Raw genomic sequence first — 27,140 nt, 5'->3', positions numbered from 1 at the left:
GTAAAAACACAATACATATCAAAGAATCATCATGATACATTTTCTTGCCTAAAGCATCCTGATTGGCAAGAAACCTCATGACCGAAAAGGAAATGAAAGCTAGAGATGTTCCCAGCTGACACGGATAAGCAGCTGGCAAAAGCATTGTTCATAGCTGGTCACAGTGAGGATTCATCAGGGTCATTCATGGTGGGTATGAGAGCATCTTGTTTGGAGCTAATTCAGTTATAAATAAACTCTGAGAGCCCAGGCAGCAGAGTCCTGTTGGCATGAGCAGTGTGTCCTTGGGCAGATCACTCTGGCCCATGGCCCCTCATGTAAGAATGATGGTAAGGACCTTCTTAACATATATCCCCTGCCCGAATGCAGGGGACACTATCACAAGAAAAGGAGACCTAAACCAGCCACATGTAGCTGAGCTTGCCCACAAGTACATGTCACACATCTGTCATGTGTTTTATGACATAAGCAGTTTACCTGGAAATCACAGGCCAGATTTCCCACTTCTCTTTATAGCTGAGCCAACCTCATCACATGAGCTGCCATTTCCACATGGAGGCTATAAGCAGAGCAATGTCTGCACCACTCCCATCACAGACTGGCTGCCTTCGCATCAGCTTCTGTCCTCCCCAGGCCTGTCTACCGAGAATTCCCCAGTAGAGCCTGGCATATGTATCATTCATCCTCCTCTTTGCAAGCATGTTCCCCCTACACTCAACCTCTGTAGACTTTTGAGTTTGTACCGGCAATACTATCCCTAATACTGCCCTGGGATGGCTGTGGAGGAAAGCACAAGACCAAGTCTTCTGTGCTCTAGAGTTGAAGATCCAAGTTGAAGGGCCCCTCAATACAATCTAGTGATCACAATTGGAGGTTATGAGACAAAGCTCCCAGCCAGACTGACACCCAGGTTACCACTGAACATCTCAAGGGGGACAAGTTGCTATTGCCATTTGTGGGGGAGGCAGCATCAAGAGAATCTGCTGTGAGACCAGAGGAGCCAAAGACACTCTCCAGGAGGGTGGAGAGTATAATTCAAAAACACCATTACCCCTACCAACACCCCACCCCCGCCACCAGCAAAGACAGAAGCATAGGGCAGCTCAATAGCACAAGAGTCCAGGAGTGCTGGCTTGCAGCAGGGGGACATACAGAGAGAGCAGTATGTGGCCTGGTGGTAGAGGTACACCTGATTAGTAGGTGAGCAGGCAGTGAAAGCCATGGGCCACAGCGATGGAGGCCTGTGCACAGGTAAAGGAGCACACAGGTGTATCAAGAGCTTCCTGAAATAACTCGGTGGGTCTGTTGCCTTCCAGGGAAGTTAAAAGAGTGGAGCCTCATTTTATATGGCACAGCGGAGCACCCCTACCATACCTTCAGTTCCCATCAGTCCCGCTCACGGATGCTGGAGCTCTCAACCCCGCAGCTGGAGCCACCCAAGGCTGCTAAGTGGCTGTCCCAGGCTGAGGGGCTCGAGGATGAAGAAGATTACACAGGTAATGAGTTGGAAACAAGAGGACATGGCTAGCTTCCTCGAGTTTGGTTTCCCACTGTAACTCTCTAAGGTGGGGCCATTCCTGGCAAAAGGCAGGGTTGTGGTTGTAGGTCCTCTCTTGCCCAGAAGTCATAATAATGACAGTCATTTGCACTCACACAGCTCCTCCCATCCAAGTCTCTCCTAATGTTTTACAGACCAGTAAGTATGCTTCAAACCAGTAAGTATTCTCTGACCTTCCCAGGCTGGGACACTGAGCCCCTCTATGCCCCACCAGAACTAGGATGTGCCTGTGATTAACCAGCTGCCCCCAGGGACACTTCCATTTCCTCAGAGGTCCCCATTACATGGCTCAGCCTCCTGATGCCCTCAAGTCCACGCACTTTCAGTGGCCAGAATGTGGGAAGGAAGCAGGTACTATCAAGGCCTCAAGAAGGTTAGGTTCTGGGAGCATAACCAGGAAAGGAGCTGGAGGTAGACATTCCACCATCCTTGAGGGTAGGATTGGAGACCCAGAGAAGGGAGTCATCAGTAGAAACTGATACTATAGAAGCATCCTTAAAAACTCACAGAACTTAAGATGCCTGTGCAGATCCTTTCTCTCTAGCCATCTTTTGCTAAGATGGCCCTTGGCTCTGAGCCACTAGCTCATTTTCAAGGTAGCCAAGAGCCACAGTCCCCCTAACAGGGCTTTGGACATCTCCTGATACTGTTCTAGATACAGGTTTTTTAACATATTAGGTCAAAAGTGGTTCCTTTCCCCTTGAGCCACCCATCTCATGGTGATTTGTGTGACACCAGGTGTTTCTGGTTGGGCATATTTTTCTTAGCTAAATATTCTGGCTATTTGATAAATGATGGGTGATATCACAGAATATGGATGATTTGAATTATCCAATATCCTCTGAAAAAATAATAACAAAATGGAGAATTCTACCAATACAAATCAAGCATAAATTATAGTTGATTCCATTTTAAATTTCTTTCACCATTTCTTTAAAACAGAGCATTGAATTATGTATGGACTAATCTGCTCTGTTTCCCCCTGTGATTTATAAACAGTGGCAAGATTCAGTAATTATTAATAAAGAACTGATTTTTTTTTTCCTTAAAATCTGCTGCTGACTCCCAGCCTCATACACTGGAACCTCAACTGTCAGGCTGTTCTCAGTCTGCATCACTGAGCATGGCCTGAATGGATAGAGGGGTTTCCATGGGAGTGAGATGCTTTCCTGGCTCTCAGAGAGGCTCCCTGTGATCTCAGGGGCAAATAGAAGGGTGAACCAGCACTAGCAGAAAGAGCAGGCCCAGAAACCAGGACAGAGGGAATAAGAACCAGAGGGTGGCCGTGATGTGAGGGACAAAGGAGAAGGAGGGGGGACAACAAATTTAGAGTCCAAGGCAAGTCAAGGGGGATGTGGAATGGAACTTCCAGAATGTGGGGAGCTGACCATGGGCAAACATTGCATTGAGGGTGTTGGACCCAGAGGTTTCATCTGGACCCTATGGACAGAAGGGCAGGGGAAATCTGACAGAGCAGTGGTACCAGGAGCCAACCGCAGAGAGGACCAACTTTCCCCGGGATGAGAAATAGAGGATATGAACAAGGGATGGAGAGGGAAGTCTAGGGACTGCAAGGACCTCCAAATAGCAGCAGGCAACATGATCCACTAAAAGGGAGCAGGACTCTTACAGGGGATGTTGGATATAGCATTAGTCCATCTTCTGTTGCTATAACAAAATACCCAAAGCCAAGTACTTATGAAGAAAGAAATTCATTTAATTCACAGTTTAGAAGGCTGGAAATCCAAGATTAGGAAGGTCCATCAGTCTGACCTCTGGGGAAGGCCTCATGGCTACATCACAAGATGGCAGAGAGGTGTGTGGAGTGGCCTCACTTTATAACAACTTGCTCTTGCTTAAACTAACAGGTCCAGGGAGTTAGCATTCATCCCTTCCAAGAGCAGCACCCTTAATGACCTTGTCCTAGGACCTACTGCTTAAAGTTCCACCACCTCAATACTGTCCTACTGAGGACCAAGCTTCCAGCTAATAAACATGTAGACATATTCAGAGCATCTTACCAGACCAGGACCTGGCCAGAGCCAGGCAGAAAAGCTGCCCTGCAAAGGGAGCCCTCATGAAGTGGACCAGGTGGCCACCAGACACTCTCAGCCCACATGGCTCCCTGGGAATGGAGGCAGAAACAACAACCAGAGTTATTCTCCAGGCCGAGGCAGGAGGAAGGCTAAGGCAGTGGTGAATTCTGGAGTTCCTAAGGTAAGGGAGGGTGTGGACAGTGACTCAGCATGGTGGTGGGGGTCTGGGGACCAGAGGGCCTGGCAGGAAGAAGTAGAGCAGCTACAATGAACAGAGTGAGACACAGGAAAGACATCAGGGGTACTGAGGGTGGACAACTTTGCAGTGAGGACCAGCCTGCCGGACAGAGCCACCTGGTGGCCACAGTAGAGATAGAGTCCACCACCAAGACACTTGATTAAAGAACAGGCTCTGGGCTGGCCCCACCCCAAGAACTGGAATTCAGTAGGTCTGAGGTGCTAGGAAGTCTTCACCTGTAGCCAGCACACATATGATTCCAGGTGGTGTGGCCTAGGGAGCCAGCAGATGCTGAGACAAGCAAGGACATGGTAAGACACAGGGAGGGGTTTAGGTTCCTACCAGAGAATGGCAGAGAGGCCAGGACAGAACTATTGTGGGAACAGAGGAAAGCCTGGGCTTCAGGAAAGAAGCAATTGTTGAGCTTCTTGGAAGGAAGATGAATGGGTGGAGGACAGCTCGGGACAGTGTGGCCATCCACAGAGGACCATGAGGGGAGTCAAGAAAGCATGTCCTCTTGTCTAGAAAACAGACAAGGTTCCAGGACAGCTGACAGGTACAAAGCAGTTGGTTCACAGTGTGCATGGTGTGTACATGTAGGGATTGAATGGGATCATAGGCTCAGTATAGATGAGACCAGGGGCTCAAGAGCATTAAATAACTCACTTAGGTCACCTAGTAGTCAAGAATGAGAGCCGTCTGTTATTCTCGTTGGCACGTCTTTACCAACCAGCTTAACTTTTGCATCTGCTCCAAGTCTGATAGTGTTAACAGAGGTAACTTTCCCTGGGTGCCCTTTTTGGGATAGGGTGAAGGGCAAAATAGGTGCCAATACCTTCTAAATCTGCCTGTTCCTCCAGCACAGTCTGCACACTAATGACAAAGTCCGTCGAGAACTCCCAAGCTGCTGTCTAACACTTGTTTTATTTGTGTGTTTTTTAAATTCTGGATTTGCTCCACAAAGTTTCTAAGATGGAGTTTTTAGTTAGCCTATGTCAGTTAACTCCGTATGCAGGTGGGGTCAGCTGTTAGAAAGCCTGTTCTGCACATTAATCGAGCATGCCTTTTACTGGGAGCCTCTGCTAGGAGTGGTAGAAAGTGGCCCAGGAAGACTGTGGGTCTTGGAGGAACTTTCACTAATGAAGGAAAGAGGAAATGCAGGCATAAATATAAATTGCAACACAAAGAACCCAAGCTCACCCAAAGAATGAGTAATGGCTGTACCAGAACATTCTTAGAAGTGAAGGAGTGATTGGGACAAGATGACCAGCCAGGTTTAATTTACAGTGTTTCATGGAAGAGATGAATCTGGATATTTGGCTTTTTAAACAGTCCCAACAGAGAGTCCCGTGTGGGGAGGTTTGTTTACAGATATTTATCTAAGTATCCTCAGCCCTTGGATGGGCAGTTTCTCCTCTTGACCTTTCCAGCTAGGGCTGGATGTTGCTGGAGACCTTGATGCTGTCTCAGAATTCTGCTGCCCTGCCTTGCCAGGGGTTCCCCTCTGGATTGTCATGAAACTTTCCACTACAGAGAGGCTGGCTCCAAGGGGGACTCTGGGGGTGATATCTACATCCCATGTACCAGCAGCTATAAACACCAGTCTAGGCACTCCCCTCAGGCTGTTCCTCTCCCAGAACATCCTGGAACCCTGTGTATACAGGTGGTGGGGACATTGGCACTTCTGTTTCTGTCCAATCTTCTTTCATCCATACTCTAACCCCTCAGCCTTTCAGCAAATATTTACTGAGCACCTGCTCTGTGCCAAATGCCATTCTTTTTTTAAAAAGTATTTATTTTTTTTAAGTATAGATGGACACAGCACAATGCCTTTATTTTTATGTGGTGCTGAGGATCAAACACGGGTCCCGCCCATGCAAGGCAAGCGCTCTACCACTTAGCCACAATCCCAGCCCTCCAGATGCCATTCTAAGCACTGAAAATGAGTAGGCTAGACCAGATCCTGCCTGTGTGGTGCTACCATCTCCAGTGCCTGGAGGAAGAGAAGATTGGTCTGTCACCCCCTCTTCCCAACACACACACCCAGATTGCAGGAGGGAATTCCTGCAATCTCAGCCTCTTGGAAGGCTGAGGAAGGAGGTTCACAAGTTCAAGGACAGCCTGGGCAAATTAGCAAGACCCTGTCTCAAAATTTTAAAAAAAAAAATTTTTTTTTGTTAGAGGACTGATGTGTAGCTCAGTGTTAGAACACTTGCTTGGCGTACATGAGGCACTGTTCAATCCCCAGTAAAAAAAGAAAAAAAAAAAAGATATGATGGAACAAAGCATTCTGAGACTACCCCCACAACTGACCCTGGACACAGTGCACAGAAATCCAAATCAGATGAGAATCAACTCCAAAATAGTAAAATAGTCCAGAGCTGGAGGGGAGGGTGTGGTTCAGTGATAAACTTTGGAAATGATAGGCTTATCTAGAACACCGGACTAGCCAGCCAGGACCAGAAGAGGCAGCAGTCCAGAGCGTCCTGGAGATGACCACGGCTCTGAAAGGAGTGTGCAGTGGGAACACAGGCAGGCGGAGACCCACAATGAAAACTTGGGAAATATCAACAACGGTGAACCTCCAGGAGGGTAGCAAAATAACCCCCGTCTGACATTGGGAAGGCCGGAGACTCTTGAAGAAGGAATGAAGAGAGCTTTGTATGCCTCAGCAAAGACCCATTGTGAGCCGCTGAGAATGAGGACTTTTGTCTTACCCTCCCGTTTCCCGTGAAATGCGGGTGGCCAGCAAATTAACTCTTCTTTGCTTCTGAACTCACTCCCCACCCCTTCCAACAACTCAAACCTTGCAGAAGGTTTTTTCCCTTCCAGAGACTCAGGAGCCCTCATAATGCCTCACTCAGTCCCTCCCTGGGTCCCCTCTCAGCTATCCAAGAGGTTTCCCCGAGCAGTTTCCCCATAGAAGGGATGGGGTTGGTGGGTAAGTCTGGAATCCCAGCACAGACTGGCTCCCACGGCTGTCACTTATGCAGAACAGGAGGGAGAGGAAACCTACAAACATGCCCACCCCCGGCCTGAAAGGATGGACGTTGAAAGCCAGCTCATCCCTGACTCTTACCAGGAAGAGACCCAGAACAAGGAGTTTGCTGGAATCTTTGAGCTTGCCTACATTTGTGTCACTTTTCCAACAACATACAAGCTCAGGGTTAGAATTCAGGGACCTGAGAGGACTTAAGGGAAGATATTGGTGACCCACTACTGAGGGCAAAAAGCAAGGAGGCCAAAAAGAAGTCTGCAGGAAGAAGCCCACAGCAGCAGCACCCCACTCCCACCCCCATGTGCAGCCAGCTCCCACTCACCCAGTTTGACACGCTCAGGCTCTGGCTCTATCCACCCTGGCTCTTGAAGCACCAGCTGTACCAGGTGCTCCAAACACGTAGAAATCCATCCTCATTCCCACTGGAGCATGTACAGAATTCTCTCTGTACTCTTCCTCCTGCCTAATTCATGTTGCCTCAGCACCCTTGGTGGCAGCTTTCCTAACACCTAAAACACCCCTAGATTGCATTGCTGGGTCCTTCACAGTGGAAATCAGAGATCTGTCTGGTCCCAACATAATGACTGTGGTGTAAGTGAATGAACTTAATACAGGTGTTCCCTGCCTCTCTCTCCTCCATCCTCCTTCCTCTCACAATCCCCATCTCCTCACTGACCTTGGCTCTCTCCCAGGGTTGATTGCGTTACTTGTTCTCGTGGTATTGCTGTCTAGAGTGTTGGGCCCTCTGACACTAGATCCCTGGCTAGACCCAGCTCTGGCTGGGACCATATTCCATGGGGCCTTGTTGTCTGTCCACCCAGCCCTCACAGAACCACCACTTTAAAGGGAAATCCTCCCAACCTCATCAGGCTGCCACATGCTCTGTCGGGGACGCAGGGGACTGGATTGGATGGAGAAGGCATCTCTCTGGATAAAGGAAATGTTTTTTCTTTAAGGTGTGTGCCATCCAGAGTGTGGGAACAAAGGCTGTAATGGCCCCAATGCAGACCAATGCTTGAACTGTGTCCATTTCAGCCTGGGGAATGCCAAGACCAGCAGGTAATGTATTGGGGCAGCCATCGGCACATTCTGGAGCTCTGCTAAGGTGGCCCATTTCAAGCTGTGTAACACCCCAACAAAGAAATCACATTGAAGTTAACTGCCTTTTAAAAACTGTTAATAATTTTCTGTTCTAATCAAATGAGTAATACGTGTTTATTACAGAGAAATCTGAAACTGTGGCACTTTTGTGACCATGCTTATAAAGCTTTCTTCATCCATTTGTGAAACAAAAATGGATCATATGGAATATGCAAGTGTCCTAGGGGTATTGTAGATACGTGTGACTCAGGGGCGGCACTGTCAGCCACATAGGGCCAGATGGGACGCTGTGGCTCTGGGAAAGCATGCTGCAGCCTCTGGCTAGTGTGGGGTTTTCCTGAAAGCTCCCTGGAAAGCCTGTGGGACTAAATGCTCCCGGAGGGAAGGAACTGGCAGAGCTGATGTGGGAGCCCCAGGCATATGGCCAGCTGTGTAGGCTCACGCTGGCCCTGCTGAGGTGAGCGTGCACACCTGCAGGTCCTAGCAGCCAGGACCTGAACTGCTGGCATCACCACCCTCCCACATTTCCCTGTCAACCTTGCAGCTGCTATGCTTTTTATTCCTTGGTTTCACAAACCTTCCTGAGCACCTGCCACATGCTGCTCAGGCCAGGCCTGGTAGGCCAAGATGACACTGGGAGTTTCCTAACAGGCCTGGGTGCCAGATGTATCTGAAAGCTGCTGGTGCACACCCATGAAGTCCAGGCAGGGGCTCCCTGTGCAAGGTGGAGGTGCAAGCCTCAGTGTCTGGAGTTCCCAGTCCCAGGGCGGTCCCAGTGCACTCAGCACAAAGGCAGTTGTCCTGGAGCTTTATTCAGTGCCCAAGAGACCTACTTCCCAAGGGCACCTTTGGTAGGATTTTTGTAGAACCAAAAGTTCCAAAAGTCAAATACCAACATCATGGTGCCTGTGGGAAGCCACAGGTACCTCAGAACTTCCCACCAGGATGGCTTCCAAGAGAAAATAAAACTTCTTACCCAAGTCCTCAAACTTCCATCTGTGTCCTTAGGAACCTCTCAAGGGTACTCACCAAGACAGGACACTCCCTTACGACTTAATATTCCCCCCAGGGCCCTCATGTCCTCAGTGTCTTGCTGAGTCTGCAGGGGTCTCCAAGCTCTGGGATAGTATTTCCCCCATCCATATGCAGGGGCCACACAGGGGTGGGAGGTTGATTCACAGGAGCTCTCACCTGTACCTGTTCCCACAGGAAGTGCGTGAGCTCCTGTCCCTTACGCTACTTTGGGGACACAGCAGCAAGACGCTGTCGAAGATGCCACAAGGGGTGTGAGACCTGCTTGGGCAGGAACCTAACACAGTGCCTGTCTTGCCGCCGCGGGTTCTATCATCACCAGGAAACGAACACCTGTGTGACCCTCTGTCCCGCTGGATTTTATGCTGATGAAAGTGAGTGGCATGTCTGAGGGCATGAGAAGGCCTGAGCCCTCTCCCTGTCGCTAGGCTGGCATCCCTTCCCGGGGGGGGGGGGTGGGGACTTCCCTGGCCTTGGCTTCCTCTTGTACTCTGTTGTTCTCAGCAAGGACCTTTCACAGGAAAGGCAGGAGGGACCTACATGAAATCAGAGTGCTCAGACCTGTCATTTGGCAGCAGATCACCCACACACCTGGCAGGAGAAGTTCAAAGTGATGCTGCAAAGAATTCGGCAGACCATGCAACTCAAACGTGTGCAAGTCAGTGTCCGCTACTGAGGGCGGGCAGATATGTGGCTCGGCCACAGCTCTCAGACACCAGGAGAGGATCCCCTGCTGTCTCTGCTATAATTTCTCCTCTTTCTTAGAGGAGACAGGTGTCCTGGACTGGGGCCGGAGCCTCAACTTGAATTTATGGAATTGAGGATCAACACTGGGGAAAAAAACCTCCTGGATAGAGCTGCTGAACTGAAATTGGGATTTAGGTGTAGGCAAAAGGTTTACAGTCCTCTGAAGATGAAGAAGTACCTGAGGGGATAAGAATTGGGCTCAGAAGGGTCTGTTTTTTTGTGTGGGCTCTTTACAGGAAGTGAACACACCCCTAAAGGGTGGGCAGTATTTTCCTCATCTTGAAGCCGAGAAATGGTAAAAGACCCACAGCTAGTAATGACAGGTGGGACTTGAACTTGGAACAGCCCCTCCAGGTGTCCTGTGTTTAGAAGGTGGGTAGAATGGGCAGTGTTATCATGTACCTTACCCTAAAAGAGACAGCAGAGGGTTTGGGTTAAATTGATGGAGATAATGCTCAAACAAGTGAAAGGGGTTACTGTTTTGATATTCAGGATGTTTTGGTAGCAGGCCTTCCTGCAGGGCTCCTCTCTGGGCCCCTACTGTGCAGGATCCAGCCTGTCATGCCACACTGTTACTCCTGGGGAGAAGAAGCCAGGAAATCTGTAACGACATACAAAGCTACCAAATAACCAGACACTCTTCAGAGGGGAAACAGTCATAAGACACATTTCATAGCCTTTGCGAACACCTGCCCTGGGCTGCCAGCCAGACCTGTTTTCAGGCTCCCTCATACTACCCCCCTCCCAGGGCCAGAATCAGCCATCCCCTCATTCACTTCAGTCCTTGCTGAGCACCTGCCATGTGCATGTGATGCCACCCGTGGCTCCAAGGAGGCTGCACTGAGGTGGAGCAAGCAGCCCTCTGCTTCCAGATTCATAGCACTTAGTAGTGGCACAAGGCAGTGTCTATGAGATGCCAACATGAGTGACTTATGTAAGTGAAGGTGGGAGTTGAAATGACCCAGAATTTCCCTGGGAGACATGATGGCTTGTCATAGGTTCCTATCTCCCTGTATATAGATGCTGAGTCTTCAAAAAAGACCCCTGTGAAAGCTCTAGGGGAGAAAGGTCAGCAGCATCCAGGCTCCCCCGCCCCATGAAGTTTATAAAGATTTACACCTGATTAAACTCTACTCAGCCAGGAATTGGCTTCCGTCCCTGTTGCAATAAGCAGAACCAAACCATGCCTCCTCTGAACAAAGAACCACCTCCAAAATATGGTAATTATTTAAGGAATTTGACCTATCCCAGAAAAGAGTGGTAAGACTCTCACCAGTGACACTCTCCACACCTGAGCACAGGGTCTCTACCTGGCCTCTGGGTGTTTCATTATTATTTGATCCTTTCTGGAGATAGACACTGGGGAAGAGCCGCCCTCCCGCACCTGCTGTGAAATGCTGGAGGCTCCTTTTCCAGATTTGATTTCCTCTAACCTGCCCCTTCTGTTTTCCTCATCTTGCTGTTTTTCTCCAGGTCAGAAAAACTGCCTTAAATGCCATCCAAGCTGTAAAAAGTGTGTGGATGAACCTGAGAAATGTACTGTCTGTAAGGAAGGATTCAGGTAACCCTCCGTGCTTTAAAAACGTGAAGAATGACAACCTGTTGAAGCTGCATTTAGTTTCTGTCATTGATTCACCAAGTTTTTGCATCTTTTCTTGAAAGTTAAAATGTCAGAAGCCCGAAGCCTCTCAGAGTAAATATTCCCAGTCTCTGAAAATCATGTGTCCACTTAGGAACTGGTTGTTTAAGAGGGAAATGTGAAGACAGGTCTAATCTACATTTTTTGCAACATTTGGAGAGTTGTTCAAAGTAACAGTGGGGCTGACCATAAAGTAGGGCTGACCACTGGAAGGTGAGTCTTTGAGGGAAGCTCACATCATTGCCTTCTTTGCACCAATAATTGTTCCTACTCCAGTTCCTCTCTAGGCCCAGCCCAGGGGTGGGCTGCCATAGCTCATGCATCCTTCCTCTTTTCCATCATTGTCGTTTCTCCCACACACACCCCATTTTCTGGCATCTTCATCCTAGTAGGAGAAATTGCTCCCTGGGGATGCTCTGTAGATTCCCAGTCTTCCCTGCTCGACCATGCTCAGCCCTGTGAAGTTCAGCACCCATTTCTTTAAAAACACAATGCAGAGGGGCTGGTGTTGCAGCTCGGTGGTAGATTGCTTGCCTCACCACCACATTTAAAAAAAAAAAAATGAATTAAGGTATTATGTTCATCCACTACATATATATGAGTTTCAAGCTTCTCTGAAAGCTTATCACTGATACACACACACACACACACACACACACACACACATCCTTCATTAAAAAAAAATGCAGAGTTCATGATTTTTTTTTTTTATGTTTGGAATTGTTCGTTAGCCCATTTAATGCAACCAAATTACATTTAGGGCAATCAAATGTACATAACTATCTAGAAACTGTCTAGAAACTCAGAAAGCATTCTGTTTTGAAATTATGCTGTGGACACTTCTGTACTAGAGGGAGTGTTAGCACTGTGGTCTGCATTGGAAAGAAAGAAGGGATGGGGTTGGAGAGATCAGTGCCTCTTTCCCATGAAGGGCCCAAGAATCACTAAGGTTCATGTCTAAATGTGGATTTTGATACAGCTGCTCTGGGGGAAGCCTGAGACTATTTCCAGTAGGCTTTCAAGTGAGGGAGACACTGCCCATGCAGACAAGGAGCAGCGTTTGTACAGTGAAGCCCTGTGAGGCGACAGCCCACTTTCCTAGTCCAGTTTCCCTTCCTTCCAATGCTATGGGACTGGAATTCACCACAGAGATGAATTTGGGGAGGGGTTAAGGAATGAAGGAGGAAAACACTAAGCATCAGCTCTTATCCAGATGTTCACCCCAGTGTCACCCCATTTGATCTTTGCAGCAACCTATGATACTATTCTTCACACTTTACAGACAGGGAGGTTCCGGTTTCCCCCAGGAGGCTCTACGATGGCGTCAGCCTATGCCATTCTTTTAGATGAGTACTGGGGAGGAGACAGTGCCAAGAACCTGGGAGCCTGGGGAGAGGAGGGAAAACAAGACCCCTCCCCCAAAGTGACACGTCACACCTACCGTTATTTAAACTTGTTGGTTGGACTAGGCAGGATCAGAAGTAAAGGGTGAACTGGTCCAGAAAGGAGACTCCCCAAAGGAAAAAAGCTAGAAGAGAAAGGAGACATTCCACTGGTGGCCATGACCAAGGGCCTAAGAGAGGCCAGCTATGATGTCCTAGGCCCCACTGGCAGACTCCTTCTCCCCAGGCTGCTAACTGAGGGTGTCAAGGAGGAAAGGCTTTGCGGATCCAACTCCCTGGAACCCATTTCCCTGTGAAGTGCTGGGGGGTCCTAGAAAACCTATTTCTTTGTCTGGCGGGTGGGGGAAGCTAGGTACTAGGCTCAGGAATGGTGTTCTGGGAGAAAGTGTCTGTCCAGCAGTAGCAGAAAGCAGGAGCCAGGGTTCCAGCAGTGATAAGCTTTCAGAGAAGCTCGAAAACTCTGGAAACATCATCAGCCATAATCCACAGAAAGCTTCCTTTTATTGCCCAATATCCACTTAAGCTGTGACTTCAAATCATTGCTGTCATGTTGAAGCCGTGAGAGAGCAGCCGAGCTGCTGCCTCCTGGCCATCCATCTTTTTAGGGGGATAATCTCAGGGGAACGTCAGTTATTAAAGACATGATTTAACTGCCTCACGTAGCAGCCCTGGCCCCATGATGAGCAAGAGCCCTGGGTGGGCATCTGCCACTGCTGTTACTAGAATAGAGAACCTACAGAACTTTCCACTAAACGTAGATGTAAAGAATCAGGAAAATCAAAGTGTTTTTCCTACTCTCACGTACTCAGTTCAACACCCTTACCCTTAGTCACCAAAAAGTGTGGGTTTTTTCCCCACACACAAAAGAATTCTCCAGAGGACACCAACTGAGTGTCCTATAATCTATTTCAATTCTGACACTAGCTACCTGCAGGTAGGTCAGATCCCACAGGTTAAGGGCTCAGTCCCCAAGACTGCCCCCACTTCAGATGACAGTCACAAGTCCCAGGTTATAGCCATACTTCTGTCCACCTAGCTATAAATTGGAGTTCCCCTGACCTCCTTGGGTTTGGTTAATTTGTTAAAGCAGCTCGCGGGACTCTGGGAAACACTTTGCTTACATTTACCCATTTATTGTAAAGGATGTTACAAAGGAAATGTATGAACAGCCGGATGAAGAGATGCATAGGATGAGGTCTGAAAGGGACAAGAGTACAAGAGCTTCTATCCTGGTGGAGTTGGGGTGTGCCAGCCTCCAGCAGGTGTTCTCATTCACCAACCTAGAAGCTTTTTTTGAACTCTGTTGGAGTTTTTCTGGAGGCTTCAGTATGGAATCATGAGTTATTATCATTGACCACTGATAATTAATTCAACCTTCAGCCCCTCTCCCCTCCTCTGAGGTTGGGGTGGTAGGCTAAAAATCCCAGTCCTCTAATCATGAGGCTGGTTCACCTGGCAACCAGCCCCCAACCTGAGGCTACTTAGGAGTCCCCAGCCACCTGTCATCTCATTATCATGCACAAAAAAATATTTATTATTTTATTGATTCCAAGGGTTTTAGGAGCTATGTAACAGGATGAAGACCAAATAAATGTTTCTAATTTTAAATCACAATATCATAGCAGGAGTCTCTAGATCTGACAGATGCAGCCCAGAGAGTTTGTTCAATAATGTTTTGTGACACACCCATTTAAAATGCATGTATCAGACACAGTACAATCTCAGGAACTAAAGAAATCATGGTGGGTGATATTTATGTACTTTGCTGTGTGCCAGATGCCAAACAGTTACATATATTTGCTCAGTGAGTCTTCCAAGCACGTTATACTGTAGGAACCAATTAACAGGAGGAAACGGAGGTGCAGAGAGGTGAGCTGGCCTGCCTGGGGTTACAGGCCGGGAAGTGGTGGAGCCAGACCCAGTGTGGGTGGTCTAGCTCAGTTTATGTCCCTGTGATGCCTGGCTGGGCTGCCTGGCTGGAGTGAGGGGAGGGCAGGCACTGATGGGGTGAAAGAGGAAGCAGGAGCCACATCAAGCAGACCTGCCAGGTCCCAGGAGGGGATCTTATTTCAAGTTCATGGTGAAGTCAGGAAGGTTTCAAGCCCAGAGAAGCAGGGGCAGATTCAGGGCTGAGGGTCAGCCTTGTGGCAGACACCCCCCTGATACACTGCAAATCTGACACTTCAAGGGGGACTCAGACCATGCAGCTGAGCCAGCATGCCACCAGTGGTAACCCCATACACTCCAGTTTTCCTTTGAGAATCAGCAGTGAAGAGAAGCTGGCACAGGAAAGAGCCTGAGGCCTGGGCCTCCTGTGCCAGGACCAAGGCACAGCCTACCTCTAGCTAGCTTCAGGAGAGCTTTGCTAGCTTTCATTAGCTGGGAGCCTTCAGAGACACAAAGCCTTGTGCTTCAACAACTTTCATTTCCTCCTGTGAAAGATGTTTGAAGGCAAATTATAATTTCATTAGAATTTTGGAACAGATGTGGAAACCAGCCTCTTTTTCTTTTCAACAGCCTTGCACGGGGCAGCTGTCTTCCAGACTGTGAGCCAGGCACCTACTTTGATTCTGAGCTGATCAGATGTGGAGAATGCCATCACACCTGCCGAACCTGCGTGGGTGAGCTCAGGACCTCCAGAGGCCTTAGTTTCCTTGGACAGTTGCAGTCAGGGTTACTGAGAGGATTAGGCTAGCTACCTTGAAACCTAGAAAGCAAACCTAGAACATCATGGGCATATGCATTTATTAGAGCATTTAAAAAACAAAGGCAAGGGACTGGGATGTAGCTCAGTGATGGAGCACTTGCTTAGCACGTGCAAAGCCCTAGAGAAAATTCCTAGCACTGCAAGAAAAAAAAAAAAAAAAGACTATAAAAACAGGAAGGCAAAATAAAACACAAAGGCTCCCATGGATGAGAGGAGGTGAATGAAGAGTTATTGTTTAATGAATTTAGGAAGATGGAAAAGTTCTAGAAAAGGAGGGAAGTGATGGTTGCACAACAAATGTGAATGTACTTAATACCACTGAACTGAACATTTAAAATGATTAAGATGATGGTAAATTTTATGTTATGTACATTATTCCACAATTTTCAAGTTAGAAAACAAAAAGCAATAAAAAAATGCAAAGGCCCACTGAGCAAGCAGCTTGGGTTTCCCAGCATTAGAAACTCAGCCAGGCCAATAATTATAGGTGCATATCTGTAATCTCAGCAACTCAGGAGGCTGAGGCAGGAGGATCACAAGTTTGAGGTGAAGTCTCAGCAACTTATCAAGACTCTGAGAAACTTAGTAAAACCCTGTCTTAAAATGAAAGGTTTTTTTTTTTTAAAAAAAAAAAAAAAAAAGGACTGGGGATGTAGCTCAGTAATAAAGTGTCCCTGGGTTCAATCCCAGGAAGGAAAGGAAAAGGAAGGGGATCAAAAGGAAAGGGGAGGGGAGAGGAAGGAAATATGAGGGCAGGGAGGGGGAAAGGAAAGGAAAAGAGAGAAAAGAAATGCAGCCAGGCAGTGGATGCTTTCAGGCAAGGGATAAAAGTTACTGAACTGCTCATGAGCCATCTTGCCTTGGAGCTTGGCTCTTGCTGCATTATTGCACTAAAATTTAACACCATAAAGATTCAGAAGCCTCCTAAAGAAGCTGAAATGGATCCAGGTGGGAATAGGGATGGGGATGTTTCAAAACAAAACCTTAATTCTTTGTACCTGTGTTCACTTATTTTGAGCATTTTATTCAAAGAGGAAAAGACTACTATAAACAATTTTACATGTATTGTAATTCCCCACAAAGATTATAGCACAGATGTCTCCAGGCACAGTTTTTATGCAGAATATCTTGGAGACTGCATTCATTTTATTGAGTTTAATTTTGCAGTTATCTGCACAAGTAACTTGAGGCACACCATGAGTTTGTGGGCTCAGATATATTTCAGATGAAGTTTTCTCCTCTTTGTCCTTCCTCCTTCCCCCAGCACAGAATGGTGTATTCTGAGAAACTCACATAAGTGAGTTTTCATAGCCTAAAAATTTAAGAATTAGGTGTCTGCTAAATCAGTTGCCATGACACCATTCATCAGAAATTCGACAGGATGGGGCAGCCCACCCTCCCCAGTGTGGCCAGCCTAGCCCTTTGTAGCTGCACCTGGGCTGTTCAAGAGTGGACATGCCAAGAGTAACCAAGGATGTGGTCAGGGCCAGAATCACAAGTGATGGTTGGGGCTGACCCTAAGCCACCTCCATACCCTCCTGGGACAACCCCAGAAGGAACCAAGCTCAGCATCTGGAAGAGTTTCACCTGTGGTCAGCCCAGCAGCTCTTCTAGCATGTTGCCCTGTCATCTTTTCATCTGTCATCTTTATTTTTTTATTTTTTGTTTCTTGACTCATTGTTTGTTTAGTCCATGTCAATTAAGAAGCATCACTCGTGATGCTTATTTAAATGTCAGAGTCCCTTGATTCGTAACATTCAGGTACGTAGTTTATAACACTTTTGATTCAATAATTCAATTCACTTCTTTTTCTCCATGTCCCCAGACCACTTGATGAGCTGTAGATGAGCTACACTTGTAGGTTTTCTCATCTCAATCCCTTGTCTTCTCTATCACTTCAGGCACTTAATTCAACAGTATGCAAGTCTAAAGCTCTTGGGAGCTAGGATTCTCCATACTTCCCCATTTTCTCTGCGCCTTGGTTCTTTCTTTTTTTTTTTTTTTTTTTTTTTTTTTTTTTTGCCTTGGTTCTTTCTAACCTCTAGGAACAGGTGCAACCCCAGGCAGCTGCAGAAGTCTCCCTCCCCCCACTTATGGTCACCTGGAAGCTTCTTGCTCCCCATCAGGTGTGGGTGTCATTAGAAGGACCTGTTCTCAGCTGCCCACTCCCTGCCCCCTAGAGCCATGGGGCTGCCTGGCCTTCCTTTCCCAACTCTTGCACAGTGACTGCTGTTGTCCACCACCGACACAATGTGCTAGACACCGTCATGGGAAAGGTCAGGGTCAGTTTTGAGTACCTGGTGGCATCCAAGTAGAGCATAATATCACCTGTCTTCACCCTGTACCCCCCAGCACACTCAACAGGTGACTTCAAGGGAATGAGCTTCTTTTGCATCTTCAGTGCAGGTGCCCAGTGCATCCTGGCGTGGAGCTTGTGATTCCCTTGGGGATCAGTGTGTCCACCATGGGTTGATGTAGTGGACCTGTGGCACTAACCTGGCTCCACTTACCTAACTGGGACATTGGTCAGCAACTGGCAGCCAGTGGACACACACACATCTAGGCACCTACAGGTCTGGATGAGGAACAGTGCCCCAGGGACCTGTGAGGGTCAGTTGTCACCATGGGCATCTTTGGCCTAGCAAATGAAATAACAAATAAAAACACCATGACAGCTCAGTAGAGAGATTTCAGAGAAAAGAGATTGTTTCCTGTCTTAGTTCCTGTAATGGCACGCTGCTCTTGCTTTCTGAACAAGGGCTCTGCATTCATTTTGCGCTGGGGTCCATGAATGAGGCAGCATAATGGGTTAGCGAAAGCGCAACCCATTTCACTATTATCGTTATGATCATGGGTGCCTCTAAAGCGTTCAAAGCCTATAATGACTTGTGACTTAATGGAATCCTTGAGAGACTTTGACTGAGTTATAAAAGTCATTTTTAGTAGTTGCGAAAAAAACCTTTGCTTAGAAAATGTGTGTTCAATCAGCTTTTTTTTATTGCAGTAGAATATACATAACACAAAATTTACCATCTTGACCAGTTTTTTATATTTTCATAAACATATAATATTTGTACTTATTTATGACCAAATCAGAGTAATCAGCATTTTTATCTCCTCAAATATCATCATTTCTATGTGTTGGGGACTCTCAAACTCTTTTCTAGTTATTTGGAAATGTATAATTGTGGTAGACTTTAGTTGCCCTACTGAGCTGTACAGCATTAGAACTACTCCCCTTCGCTAACTGTGTTTGATGCCCATTATCCACCTGCTCAGTATCTCCACCACCCATCTTGACCAATTTTTGATGTATAGTTCAGTAGCATTAAGTATGTTCACTCTTTTACAACCAATACCACCATCCACCTCCAGAGTTTTTCATATTCCCCAACTGAATGTGTATCAACTCTTTTTTTTTTTTTTAATCGTGCTAGGAACAGAACCCAGGGCCTCACACATGCTGAGAAGCTGGGAAATTGCTGTGCCACTTGGCTACACCCCAGCCCATAATCAAATTTTACATTTAAAAATTTGAACATTAGACTTGAGGTGTAGCTCAGTGGTAGAGTGCATGCTTAGCATGCACAAACCCCTGGATTTGATCCACGGCACCAACAAAAAGTAAATAAATTGAGCATCAAAGGGATGACCAATAAGAATAAGCTTCCTTTGCCAACACAGAGGCTCCTCGGGCATTAAGTAAAGATTGTAGTGTGGAGGAAGAACAGTGGAGGTGACAGAGTTAAGCCAGTAAGGCAGGAGGGGAGAGGCAGTGGTAGGCACTGAACATCCTCTGAGTCCCAACACAGAATGAAGGCCCTTCCAAGTACACAGAGCCCACCACCTTGACCTGCAGATGCTCCCTAGGGATAAAGTGTAGGAAGGTTGGTTGGTCAAAGCTAGAGACCAGCTTCCCACTGAGAACAACATAAACCTGACTGAATCCCTACTGTACCTGGGGCAGTCTTCAATCACAATCACAGGGGGAAAAGGACCCCATTTGGAGACTCTGGACCATTATAGAGTCCCCATTACCCCCAGAGGATCCTGCTTCTAGTTCCCACTCAAAATCCTGAGCCCTCTGGGTTTTTTTCTTCTTGATTATCTAAGGATGAGCTTAGCCTGGAAGAGCTCATAATTTCTTCCTAGGGGGTTCTAAGATATAGAGTAGCCCCAGATCCTTGAGCCCCCAGGGCTCTGGAACTTCTGCAAAGAATTTTCCTTTGATGCAGCAGAGAAGCCTCAACTTAGTCCAGTTATTCCAAGAAGAGTTGCTATCACTGTGTTAGCTTTCAGTCCACAGTCTAAGACCAAAATCATATTAAATTGGGATAAAAAAGTTTACCATAATTAAGTGGATTAGCCTGTTTTCTGTTACTAAAACAAAGTAACTGATGTGGCATGCTTATAAGGAAAACAGGTTCATTTAACTTACCATTCTAGAGTCTAAAAGCATGGTGCCAGTATCAGCTCAGCTCTGGTGAGGATCTCATGGCAGATGGCATCACGATGGCAGGAGCCCTTGAGAGGAAGGGATCGCATGGCAAGACAGAAAGCCAGAGAGAGAGGAGGGACCAGAAATAATTACTAGGCCCCACCTCTTAAAGGTCCCACCACTTCCCAACACTGCCACACTGAAGACCAAGATCCCAACACATGACATTTGGGGACACTCTCAAACCATATCCAAAACATAGCAGCATCTGAGATGATTTCCTTCCCATTCTCAGCCTTCTAAACTGCCAGCCAGTGGCCACCTCCTTGCCTCTGTCTAAGGTCCCTTGTCAAATAGTTCTTGGGGATATTTGTCTAGTCACTATAATACAGCATCTGACCAAGGGCAACAATTCCACTGACTCTGGGCCAAGCTGCAGGATTTCCTCCATAATTTTTGATCCTTAGCTCAGAAGTTGTGTCTCTTCAGGCCACGCCTCCCCACCCCATAAGCCCCTACTCATTTTTTTTTCTTACTGAAAATGCCTTGATAATCCAGTGAGACTATGATATAGGCTACAAATACCAGCCACAGGTGCAATTTTAAATGTCTCAGTAAACCCCCCCCCCCCTCTCTCTCTCTCGTAGATGGACACAATACCTGTATTTTATTTATTCATTTTTATGTGGTGCTGAGGATCGAACCCAGCACCTCATACATGCAAGGCAAGCTGTGCCACTGAGCTACAGTATCCATATCTTAAAACAGTGAAAAGAAACAAATGAAAATAATTTTAGCAATGTATCTTCTTTAACCTAATGTATCTAAAACTATCATTTCAACATGTATCAATATTTTTAAAAATGAACTATGTTGCATTCTTTTTTAACAGTAGGACTTTGAAATCCAGTGGGTACTATTTTAGTTGCAGCACATCTTGGTTGGCCACAGTGGCTGATGGGTGGCTACGGCACTGGCTCTAGCAGAAGTGAGGCCTAACTAAGCCTGACAGGGAAAGAAGTGTTTGGAATCTGGGCCAGTCATCATGGTATGGGCCATGGGAAGGCATGTTCCCTACTGAGGTCAGATCATGTGTCCAATGACCCCATCTGTGAAAGGGGAATGGCAATACCCACCTAAAAGTTAGTGAGCACAGCACAGTCCTCAGTGAGCAACTGGTAAATGCCAACTGTGTGGCTGGCCTGGGACATCTAAAACATTACCATAAACCTCACAGGGCAGGACACTGGAACAAGCCTAGGACGGGACCTTCAGCAAGTAGTCCCTGACATCTGCTTCCTTTCCTGTACCTCTCAGGGCCCAGCAGAGAAGAATGTATTCACTGTGCAAAAAACTTCCACTTCCAAGACTGGAAATGTGTGCCATCTTGTGGTGAGGGCTTCTACCCAGAGGAGATGCCTGGCTTGCCCCACAAAGTGTGTCGAAGGTACAGTCTTCCAAGCTCACGCCACTGGGGAATGGTAGCATGCTGTGTCCAACAGAGGAGTGGCCAGAGGGCCAGGTGTTGTGGCGTCTTTTCTGGGGCCTAGAGAAGGGACGTGCAACATTACCTGCTATTATAGGTACAGTGGGCAGATAGGAACCCATTTACTGAGGAAGGAGTGACTACAGTTAGTGATTGCCAAGATCACAAGCTAGTCGGTAACCTTTGTGCCTTTGTTTATTTAGTGCATACTTATTCGATGAATACCTGCTATGCACCAGGCACTGGGTAGCAGCTGGGATGGGGCAAGAAACAGAAGAACAAGGTGCCTGTCTCATGGTACTCACATCCAAGTAGCAGACTACACTGGATGGCTTCACACTGGAAACCACATTTGGAGCTTTTAAAAACATTCTAAGGACCCTGACCATCTCATCATTCTAACTCCATTTCTTCTGTAGTGAATCCACATATATTTAACCCCCTCATTCTCCATTTACTCCTGTGTATACACACACACAGTCCACCTTCCTTGTGTGGTAATGGAAATTTGGCTGTGTTACTGGTCCTTAAGGGAGAAGCCATGTGCTTTGGTCTCCTCTTGTCTTGCTGAAGATTGCCTCATATTGGAACATCATAAACCCAGACCCAGCAGCAAGACAGGGCAGCCTGTTATATTTGGGGAGAGAACAGCAGGCAGGAGCTGAAGGTGATAATAATGATGTGACAGTGGGGTGGGCTGTGAGGGAAGGGGTGGTACCCTCTGTCTGAAATAGACTCATAGCAAGAGAGGCCTGGGACAATCATGATCAGTGGGCAACACATAGGCTTTGGTAGGTGCCCCCCATAATGAGGCCTGTCCCCAGGCAAATCTGAGAACTGCTGTGGGTTGTCACCTAATCCCTTAAAAACACACAACTGTACAGTAAGCCAATGAGATCACCAAGTCCTTACACTTATGTAACCCTCAAGAGGCTCTGGTAGGGGTCCCATGTCTGTGCAAAGTCCAGCCCTTCTACTGAGTCAGTTTGAAATGGGAAAGTCGCCACATTTCTTCCAGCCTTGCTGAGTCCTACTCAGGGCCCTGAGCACAGTTGTCTGAAGTAACAGTTTCCCCAGACAGCTGGTTTGCAGATAATTAAAGTAAGAATGGCATCTGGGGAGAACTTGGAACTAAAAAGTGATAATCACTTTAATTTGTCAAATATCTTGGATTCCAGGGAATGCTATGCCCACACCTGTGGCAGGCAGACCTATTGTGTGGTGCCCAGAGGCCATGGTGTCCCCAGCCTCCAGGAGGCAGGATGCAGACAGCCACTGTACGCCCCTCCTTGGACATGAAGGATCAGGAGTTTCTTATTTGAGGAGAAGCTGTTTACCCCAAGGGGAGTCCAGTGCTGGGGCTGACACACCGGGTGTCTAGGACAGACACCCCAGGAAGAGCCCTGCAGAGCCACCAAGTGATAAAGTGCTGGCTCTTCACAGAATTTCCATCTTTCAAGCCAGGGCAATACTGAACACCTGTAATCCATCAACTCAGGAGGTTGAGGCAGGAGGATTGCAAGTTCAAGGCCAACCTGGGCAATTTAACGAGACTCTCAGCAAGTCAGTGAGACTCTGTCTCAAAAAATGAAAAAGGACTGATGATGTAGCTCAGTGGTAGAGTGCCCCTGGGTTCAATCCCCAGTACCCGGAGGTGGGGTGGGGGAACTTTCATCTTTCAGAGTCCTCTGGCCCTGAAGAACCCATCAGGGTGGACTCCTCCCCAGGAAGAAGGGTCTTGGTCCACTTAGTTCTGTAGGTCTCTCCCAATGTGGACAGCATCTGCTTCTAGAGAGCCACAGTCTTCCTCCAGGTCCCAGAATGTTGTCTCTCTGGCCATCTCTGTGGGTAGGACAAGGCAGCTAGGACAGAACACTGGCCTGTCCAGGGGGCTGTATATGGAAGTCAGGTCAGCGCACAGGCCTGCTGGGTTAGCAACCCAAATGCAAAGACGGGGAAGCTGTGGCCTGAAGCTCAGAATAGTCCATGAAAACTATCTCAAAAGAGGTTCTGGTCACCCCCATGCCTTAGTAAGAGGACCTTCAGGAACAAGCAAAGATATCTTGGAAGAAAAAGAGAGCAACTTGGTAGGATACTTGCCCAAGGGGCAGACTCATTTCTCATCCCCCCACCACCTCTTCCCACTGGATGCCCAGTAAGATAGAGACCCTCGGGGACATGCATTCTGCTTTAGTCTGTACTTAAACTGAAGCTTGGCAAAGGCTCCTGGAGCAGGTGGCCTGTGTCCAGCTCTCACATGCAGATCCATAAGGTGGGAGGCTGATGGGAGTGGCCCCAGAATGGTGCAGGGAAAAGGAGCTGCAGGGCACGTGTCTTCCCTTCCAGAATGTGGCAGGGGAAAGTTGCCATGGGGTTTTGGGGTGAAATAGGGATTAGAGAAGAACCAGGGGCATCTGAAACACCCTCTGCCCAAAAAACCACCTGCCAGCACAGTTACCTGACAGGAGGAAACAGGAACCACAAGGCAGCTGAGGCGGGAGGACACAGGGGCAGCATCACCCCTGTCTCAGGGCAGGATGATGCTGGATTCTTCTCCCATGCCTCCAGATAAGAGCCCAGGCCAGCTTGCCACCATGTCCTGGGCCTTGTGAAACCCTAAGCAGGGAACCCAGCTGAGCCTGCCTGGGCTTCTGCCTGCAGAACTGGGAGCCATTGAGAATGAATTATTTTGTTGGCAGTTTGAGACACAGCAACAGAAAACCAAGGAACCTTCCATCCTACCACATTCAAGTAAGGTCGTATTTGAAGAAGAGATACTGTGTCTTACTGGTTCTCTACCATAGCCCACTCCACACCCATCAGTCATGACCCGAGATGCCCAGGTCTACCAGCTAACTGACATTCATTTAAGTGACTGGGCTTAGGCCTAGCTCCCATCTCACTGGTGTGCATGTTGGTAAGAGATGCCAGGAGGGTCCCCCAGGAATGATCATCCCTTGTGCACTGGGGACCTGTGGCTGGACCATCAGAAGGTGCAGAGGTGTGTTTAGGGAGGTTGTGTGACAGGGACCAGACTGCAAGAGCTTCCCAAAAGAGAGTTAGGAATAGAATCCTATATGGTTGACTCTGGCAAGTCCTCTGACCACTGCCCCCCACCTTCTCCTCCCCTCCTCCCGCAACCCAGGGGCCCTGGAGAGAGTGTGAGGCGTCGGCAGGCTGTTATTATTGGAGAAATAAGTTGGAAAGGCTCCTGCATGCGGGTTTGCCCATGGGGTTAACACACTGACATGCAGAAACTAAAGGTCTGAACTCTAATTTTGGCTTCCTCGGGCAAACTAGGAATAAAAAAGTCACCTCTTATCTAGCTGGAGGGATGCCACAACTGGGCCCAGTGGTGGCCATTTTAGACCTTGTCAAAGGATTACTTTGGAAAGAGGCCTTCATAGGACCTGTTGGCATCTGGTTACTGAAGGTCTCACATATGAGGCAGCAGGCAGCAGTCCTAAGCAGGCCCATACATTGGCAGAGCCAGGCTCTTGCCCCATATGCCTTTCCCATTTGCTCTGAGATCCGCTCGTGGGGTCTGTTCCCTGCTTCTCTGGCAGTGATGGGGAGGTGGGCATCAGCCAGGAGCATTATGGACCTAGTCACCAGGAGCTAGAAAAAGCAACAGGTATGGTGTGGCTGTATACATGGCCCTGGAGAGAAAACATGCAGATTCAAGCTCTTGTTTCTTTGAAGGTTTGGATAGAATCTCAGTTATGGAGAGACAGAGGCAGGATTGCAGGTTTGAGGCCAGCCTTGGCAACTTAGTGAGACCCTGTTTCAAGATTAAAACTTTTAAAATAAAAAGAGCTGGGGATGTATTTCAGTGGTAAAGCGCCCCTGGCTTCAATCCCAGCACTGAAAAAATAAAGTATCAGGTGGTAGGTACCTTAGACTTTGGGGGCCATACCACCTCTGTCACAACTACTCAGCTCTGCCACCAGAGCACAAAAGCAACCACAGACCATATGTAAATGAAAACATGTGTTCCTGTAAAACTGGCAAATGTGACCTCAACTATAGTGTACAGACTGTCCCTGAGATCACAGGACTCTGCATTAGTAATATCTCTGGGTCCAGCTCTGGGCCACACTGAACTAGGACTGCCCTAGGAGGGGAAGAAATTAGAAGGGCATTCCCACCTCTTTGAGGTATGTAGGCATGGCAGCCAAGGACAGTCAGCCTGTGGGCAGCAGCAGCCCTCCTGTGAGCTCTGGAATCAGGTTTGTCACCTCCCTGGGAGAAATCTGGCCCCAACCCCAAGCCTATAGCCACTGCAGATGGCAGCCTGTAGAGGAAGCACATGCCCATCCAGCTCTGGGAGCCACACTTCAGGTGAGCACCAGAGCCCAGGAGGGTGTCCAGATATGCCATAGGGAGTCTCAGAGATGCAGGCCAGGCCTTCACTCATGGGCATGCTCCAGCTAACCAGCCATGGCTGTCTTCACCCTCCTGGGAAAAAGTCAAGTCAGACAGGAAGGAAGTCTCGTCAACACGTGACCTGTGTTTCAGAGCATCCTGGGGGACACAGTTGCAGCTTCTCCAGAGAGGACCAAAGCTGAGGGGGCCGTGGGTGTGTACAGGGAAGGTGGGAGGGTGGGAGAGCCCCAGGAAGGGAGCCTGGAGTGGCTAGGCCTCTTCCCCAGGCCTCAGCTGGTGTCTTCCCACAGGTGTGAAGAGAACTGCTTGAGCTGCGAGGGCTCCAGCAGGAACTGCAGCAAATGTAAGACAGGCTTCACGCAGCTGGGGACCTCCTGCATCACCAACCACACGTGCAGCAACGGTGAGCCCCAGTCCACCAGTCTCTGGTCAAAAGGGAAAGCAGGCATGGCACACCCTGAACAGGCACACTTGTCCCTGATTCAGCGGGCTATCTGGGGCTTCTCAAAGCCCTGTAGGGTCTCTCACACGTTGACCAGCCCAGCCACAGCTAATGATGAGTGACTCTTAAAAGTGATTTTGTTCTTGTACTTCCAATTCTCATGCCATAGGGCCCCCAGAAAGCCTGAGTGTGGCAGCTTCCTTGAGGGGAGAAGTCCCACTCAGTCTTGAGACTAGAAGGACAGAACCCAGAGTCAGCCCCACACTAGGAAGCAGGAATGCCACCTGTGCACAGAGAGGCCTCACATTTGTGTTGTGGGAGAGCTCTTACTCTCCAGGTAGATAAAGAGACAAGGATAAGTTGTGAAAACAGAAACTCACAAGGGAACCAAAGGTGGTGCCCAATTTGGGGATTACAGGCAAGCAGGGTTGGCTGAGGACTGCTTCCTAGAAGTCTGGTGTAGGAGCCATTCCCAGATGCACTATGATAGAGAGGATACTGTGGCTCAGCAAGCAGCAGGGAGGAGCTACAGGTGTAGCTCTGGGCACCACGTCCTGGCACACAAGGGAAGGAAACAGTTCCAGAGTGTCCAAAGGGCACGGCAAATATGTGGTGCTGTCCCACCCACCAGAGCGTGAAGCCCACAGAGAGAGGCCTCGTGGTGCTCTGCAGAACACACAGTGACCTCCCTGCCTTGTGGATTACTTTTTTGTTTTGCAGAATTGTGGCCCTTCAAAGGCCAGGGAGCTTCCTGTTTGGAAGTCACCTGCCCAGGTTATATATCCAGCCCAAGAAAGTGAGGATGCCACACTAGAGATTCCCAGATCTACTAATAACAATGCATCACAATGATAATGCAGCTGCCCAAGGATTAGCCTTCATTTCTCCTGTCCCCAGCCTCAGCTTTCCCATCACTGAGTTCTGCCCTT

General features: G+C 48.1%; 1 protein-coding gene and 1 long non-coding RNA gene across 5 annotated transcripts in view; one reads left to right on the top strand and one right to left on the bottom strand.

The window, feature by feature from the left end:
* The window catches only part of Pcsk6 (proprotein convertase subtilisin/kexin type 6), a 152,603-nt gene that overhangs the window by 123,557 nt on the left and 1,906 nt on the right, over positions 1-27,140 (top strand). For 2 of the 4 annotated variants that reach the window (XM_048790369.1, XM_015493136.2), the window contains 7 exons: positions 1,317-1,496; positions 7,787-7,889; positions 9,141-9,337; positions 11,184-11,271; positions 15,270-15,373; positions 21,215-21,344; positions 26,060-26,172. In XM_048790369.1, the coding sequence (XP_048646326.1) occupies positions 1,317-1,496; positions 7,787-7,889; positions 9,141-9,337; positions 11,184-11,271; positions 15,270-15,373; positions 21,215-21,344; positions 26,060-26,172 (915 nt within the window). Of the gene's footprint in view, positions 1-1,316; positions 1,497-1,657; positions 1,697-7,786; positions 7,890-9,140; positions 9,338-11,183; positions 11,272-15,269; positions 15,374-21,214; positions 21,345-26,059; positions 26,173-27,140 lie in introns of all 4 variants that reach the window. The other 2 variants (XM_015493134.2, XM_048790370.1) reach the window with 2 other exon arrangements.
* On the bottom strand, positions 13,840-20,921 carry LOC125612509. Its single transcript, XR_007342928.1, has 3 exons — positions 20,908-20,921; positions 16,052-16,056; positions 13,840-13,976 (listed from the first exon to the last, which is right to left on the bottom strand). It is a non-coding gene; the product is annotated as an uncharacterized LOC125612509 (long non-coding RNA).

The sequence above is a fragment of the Marmota marmota genome, unplaced genomic scaffold (assembly GCF_001458135.2).
Source record: "Marmota marmota marmota unplaced genomic scaffold, marMar, whole genome shotgun sequence".
Lineage (NCBI taxonomy): Eukaryota > Metazoa > Chordata > Mammalia > Rodentia > Sciuridae > Marmota > Marmota marmota.
The sequence above is the reverse complement of the archived record's forward strand: the minus strand, read 5'-3'. Positions and strand labels throughout refer to the sequence as shown.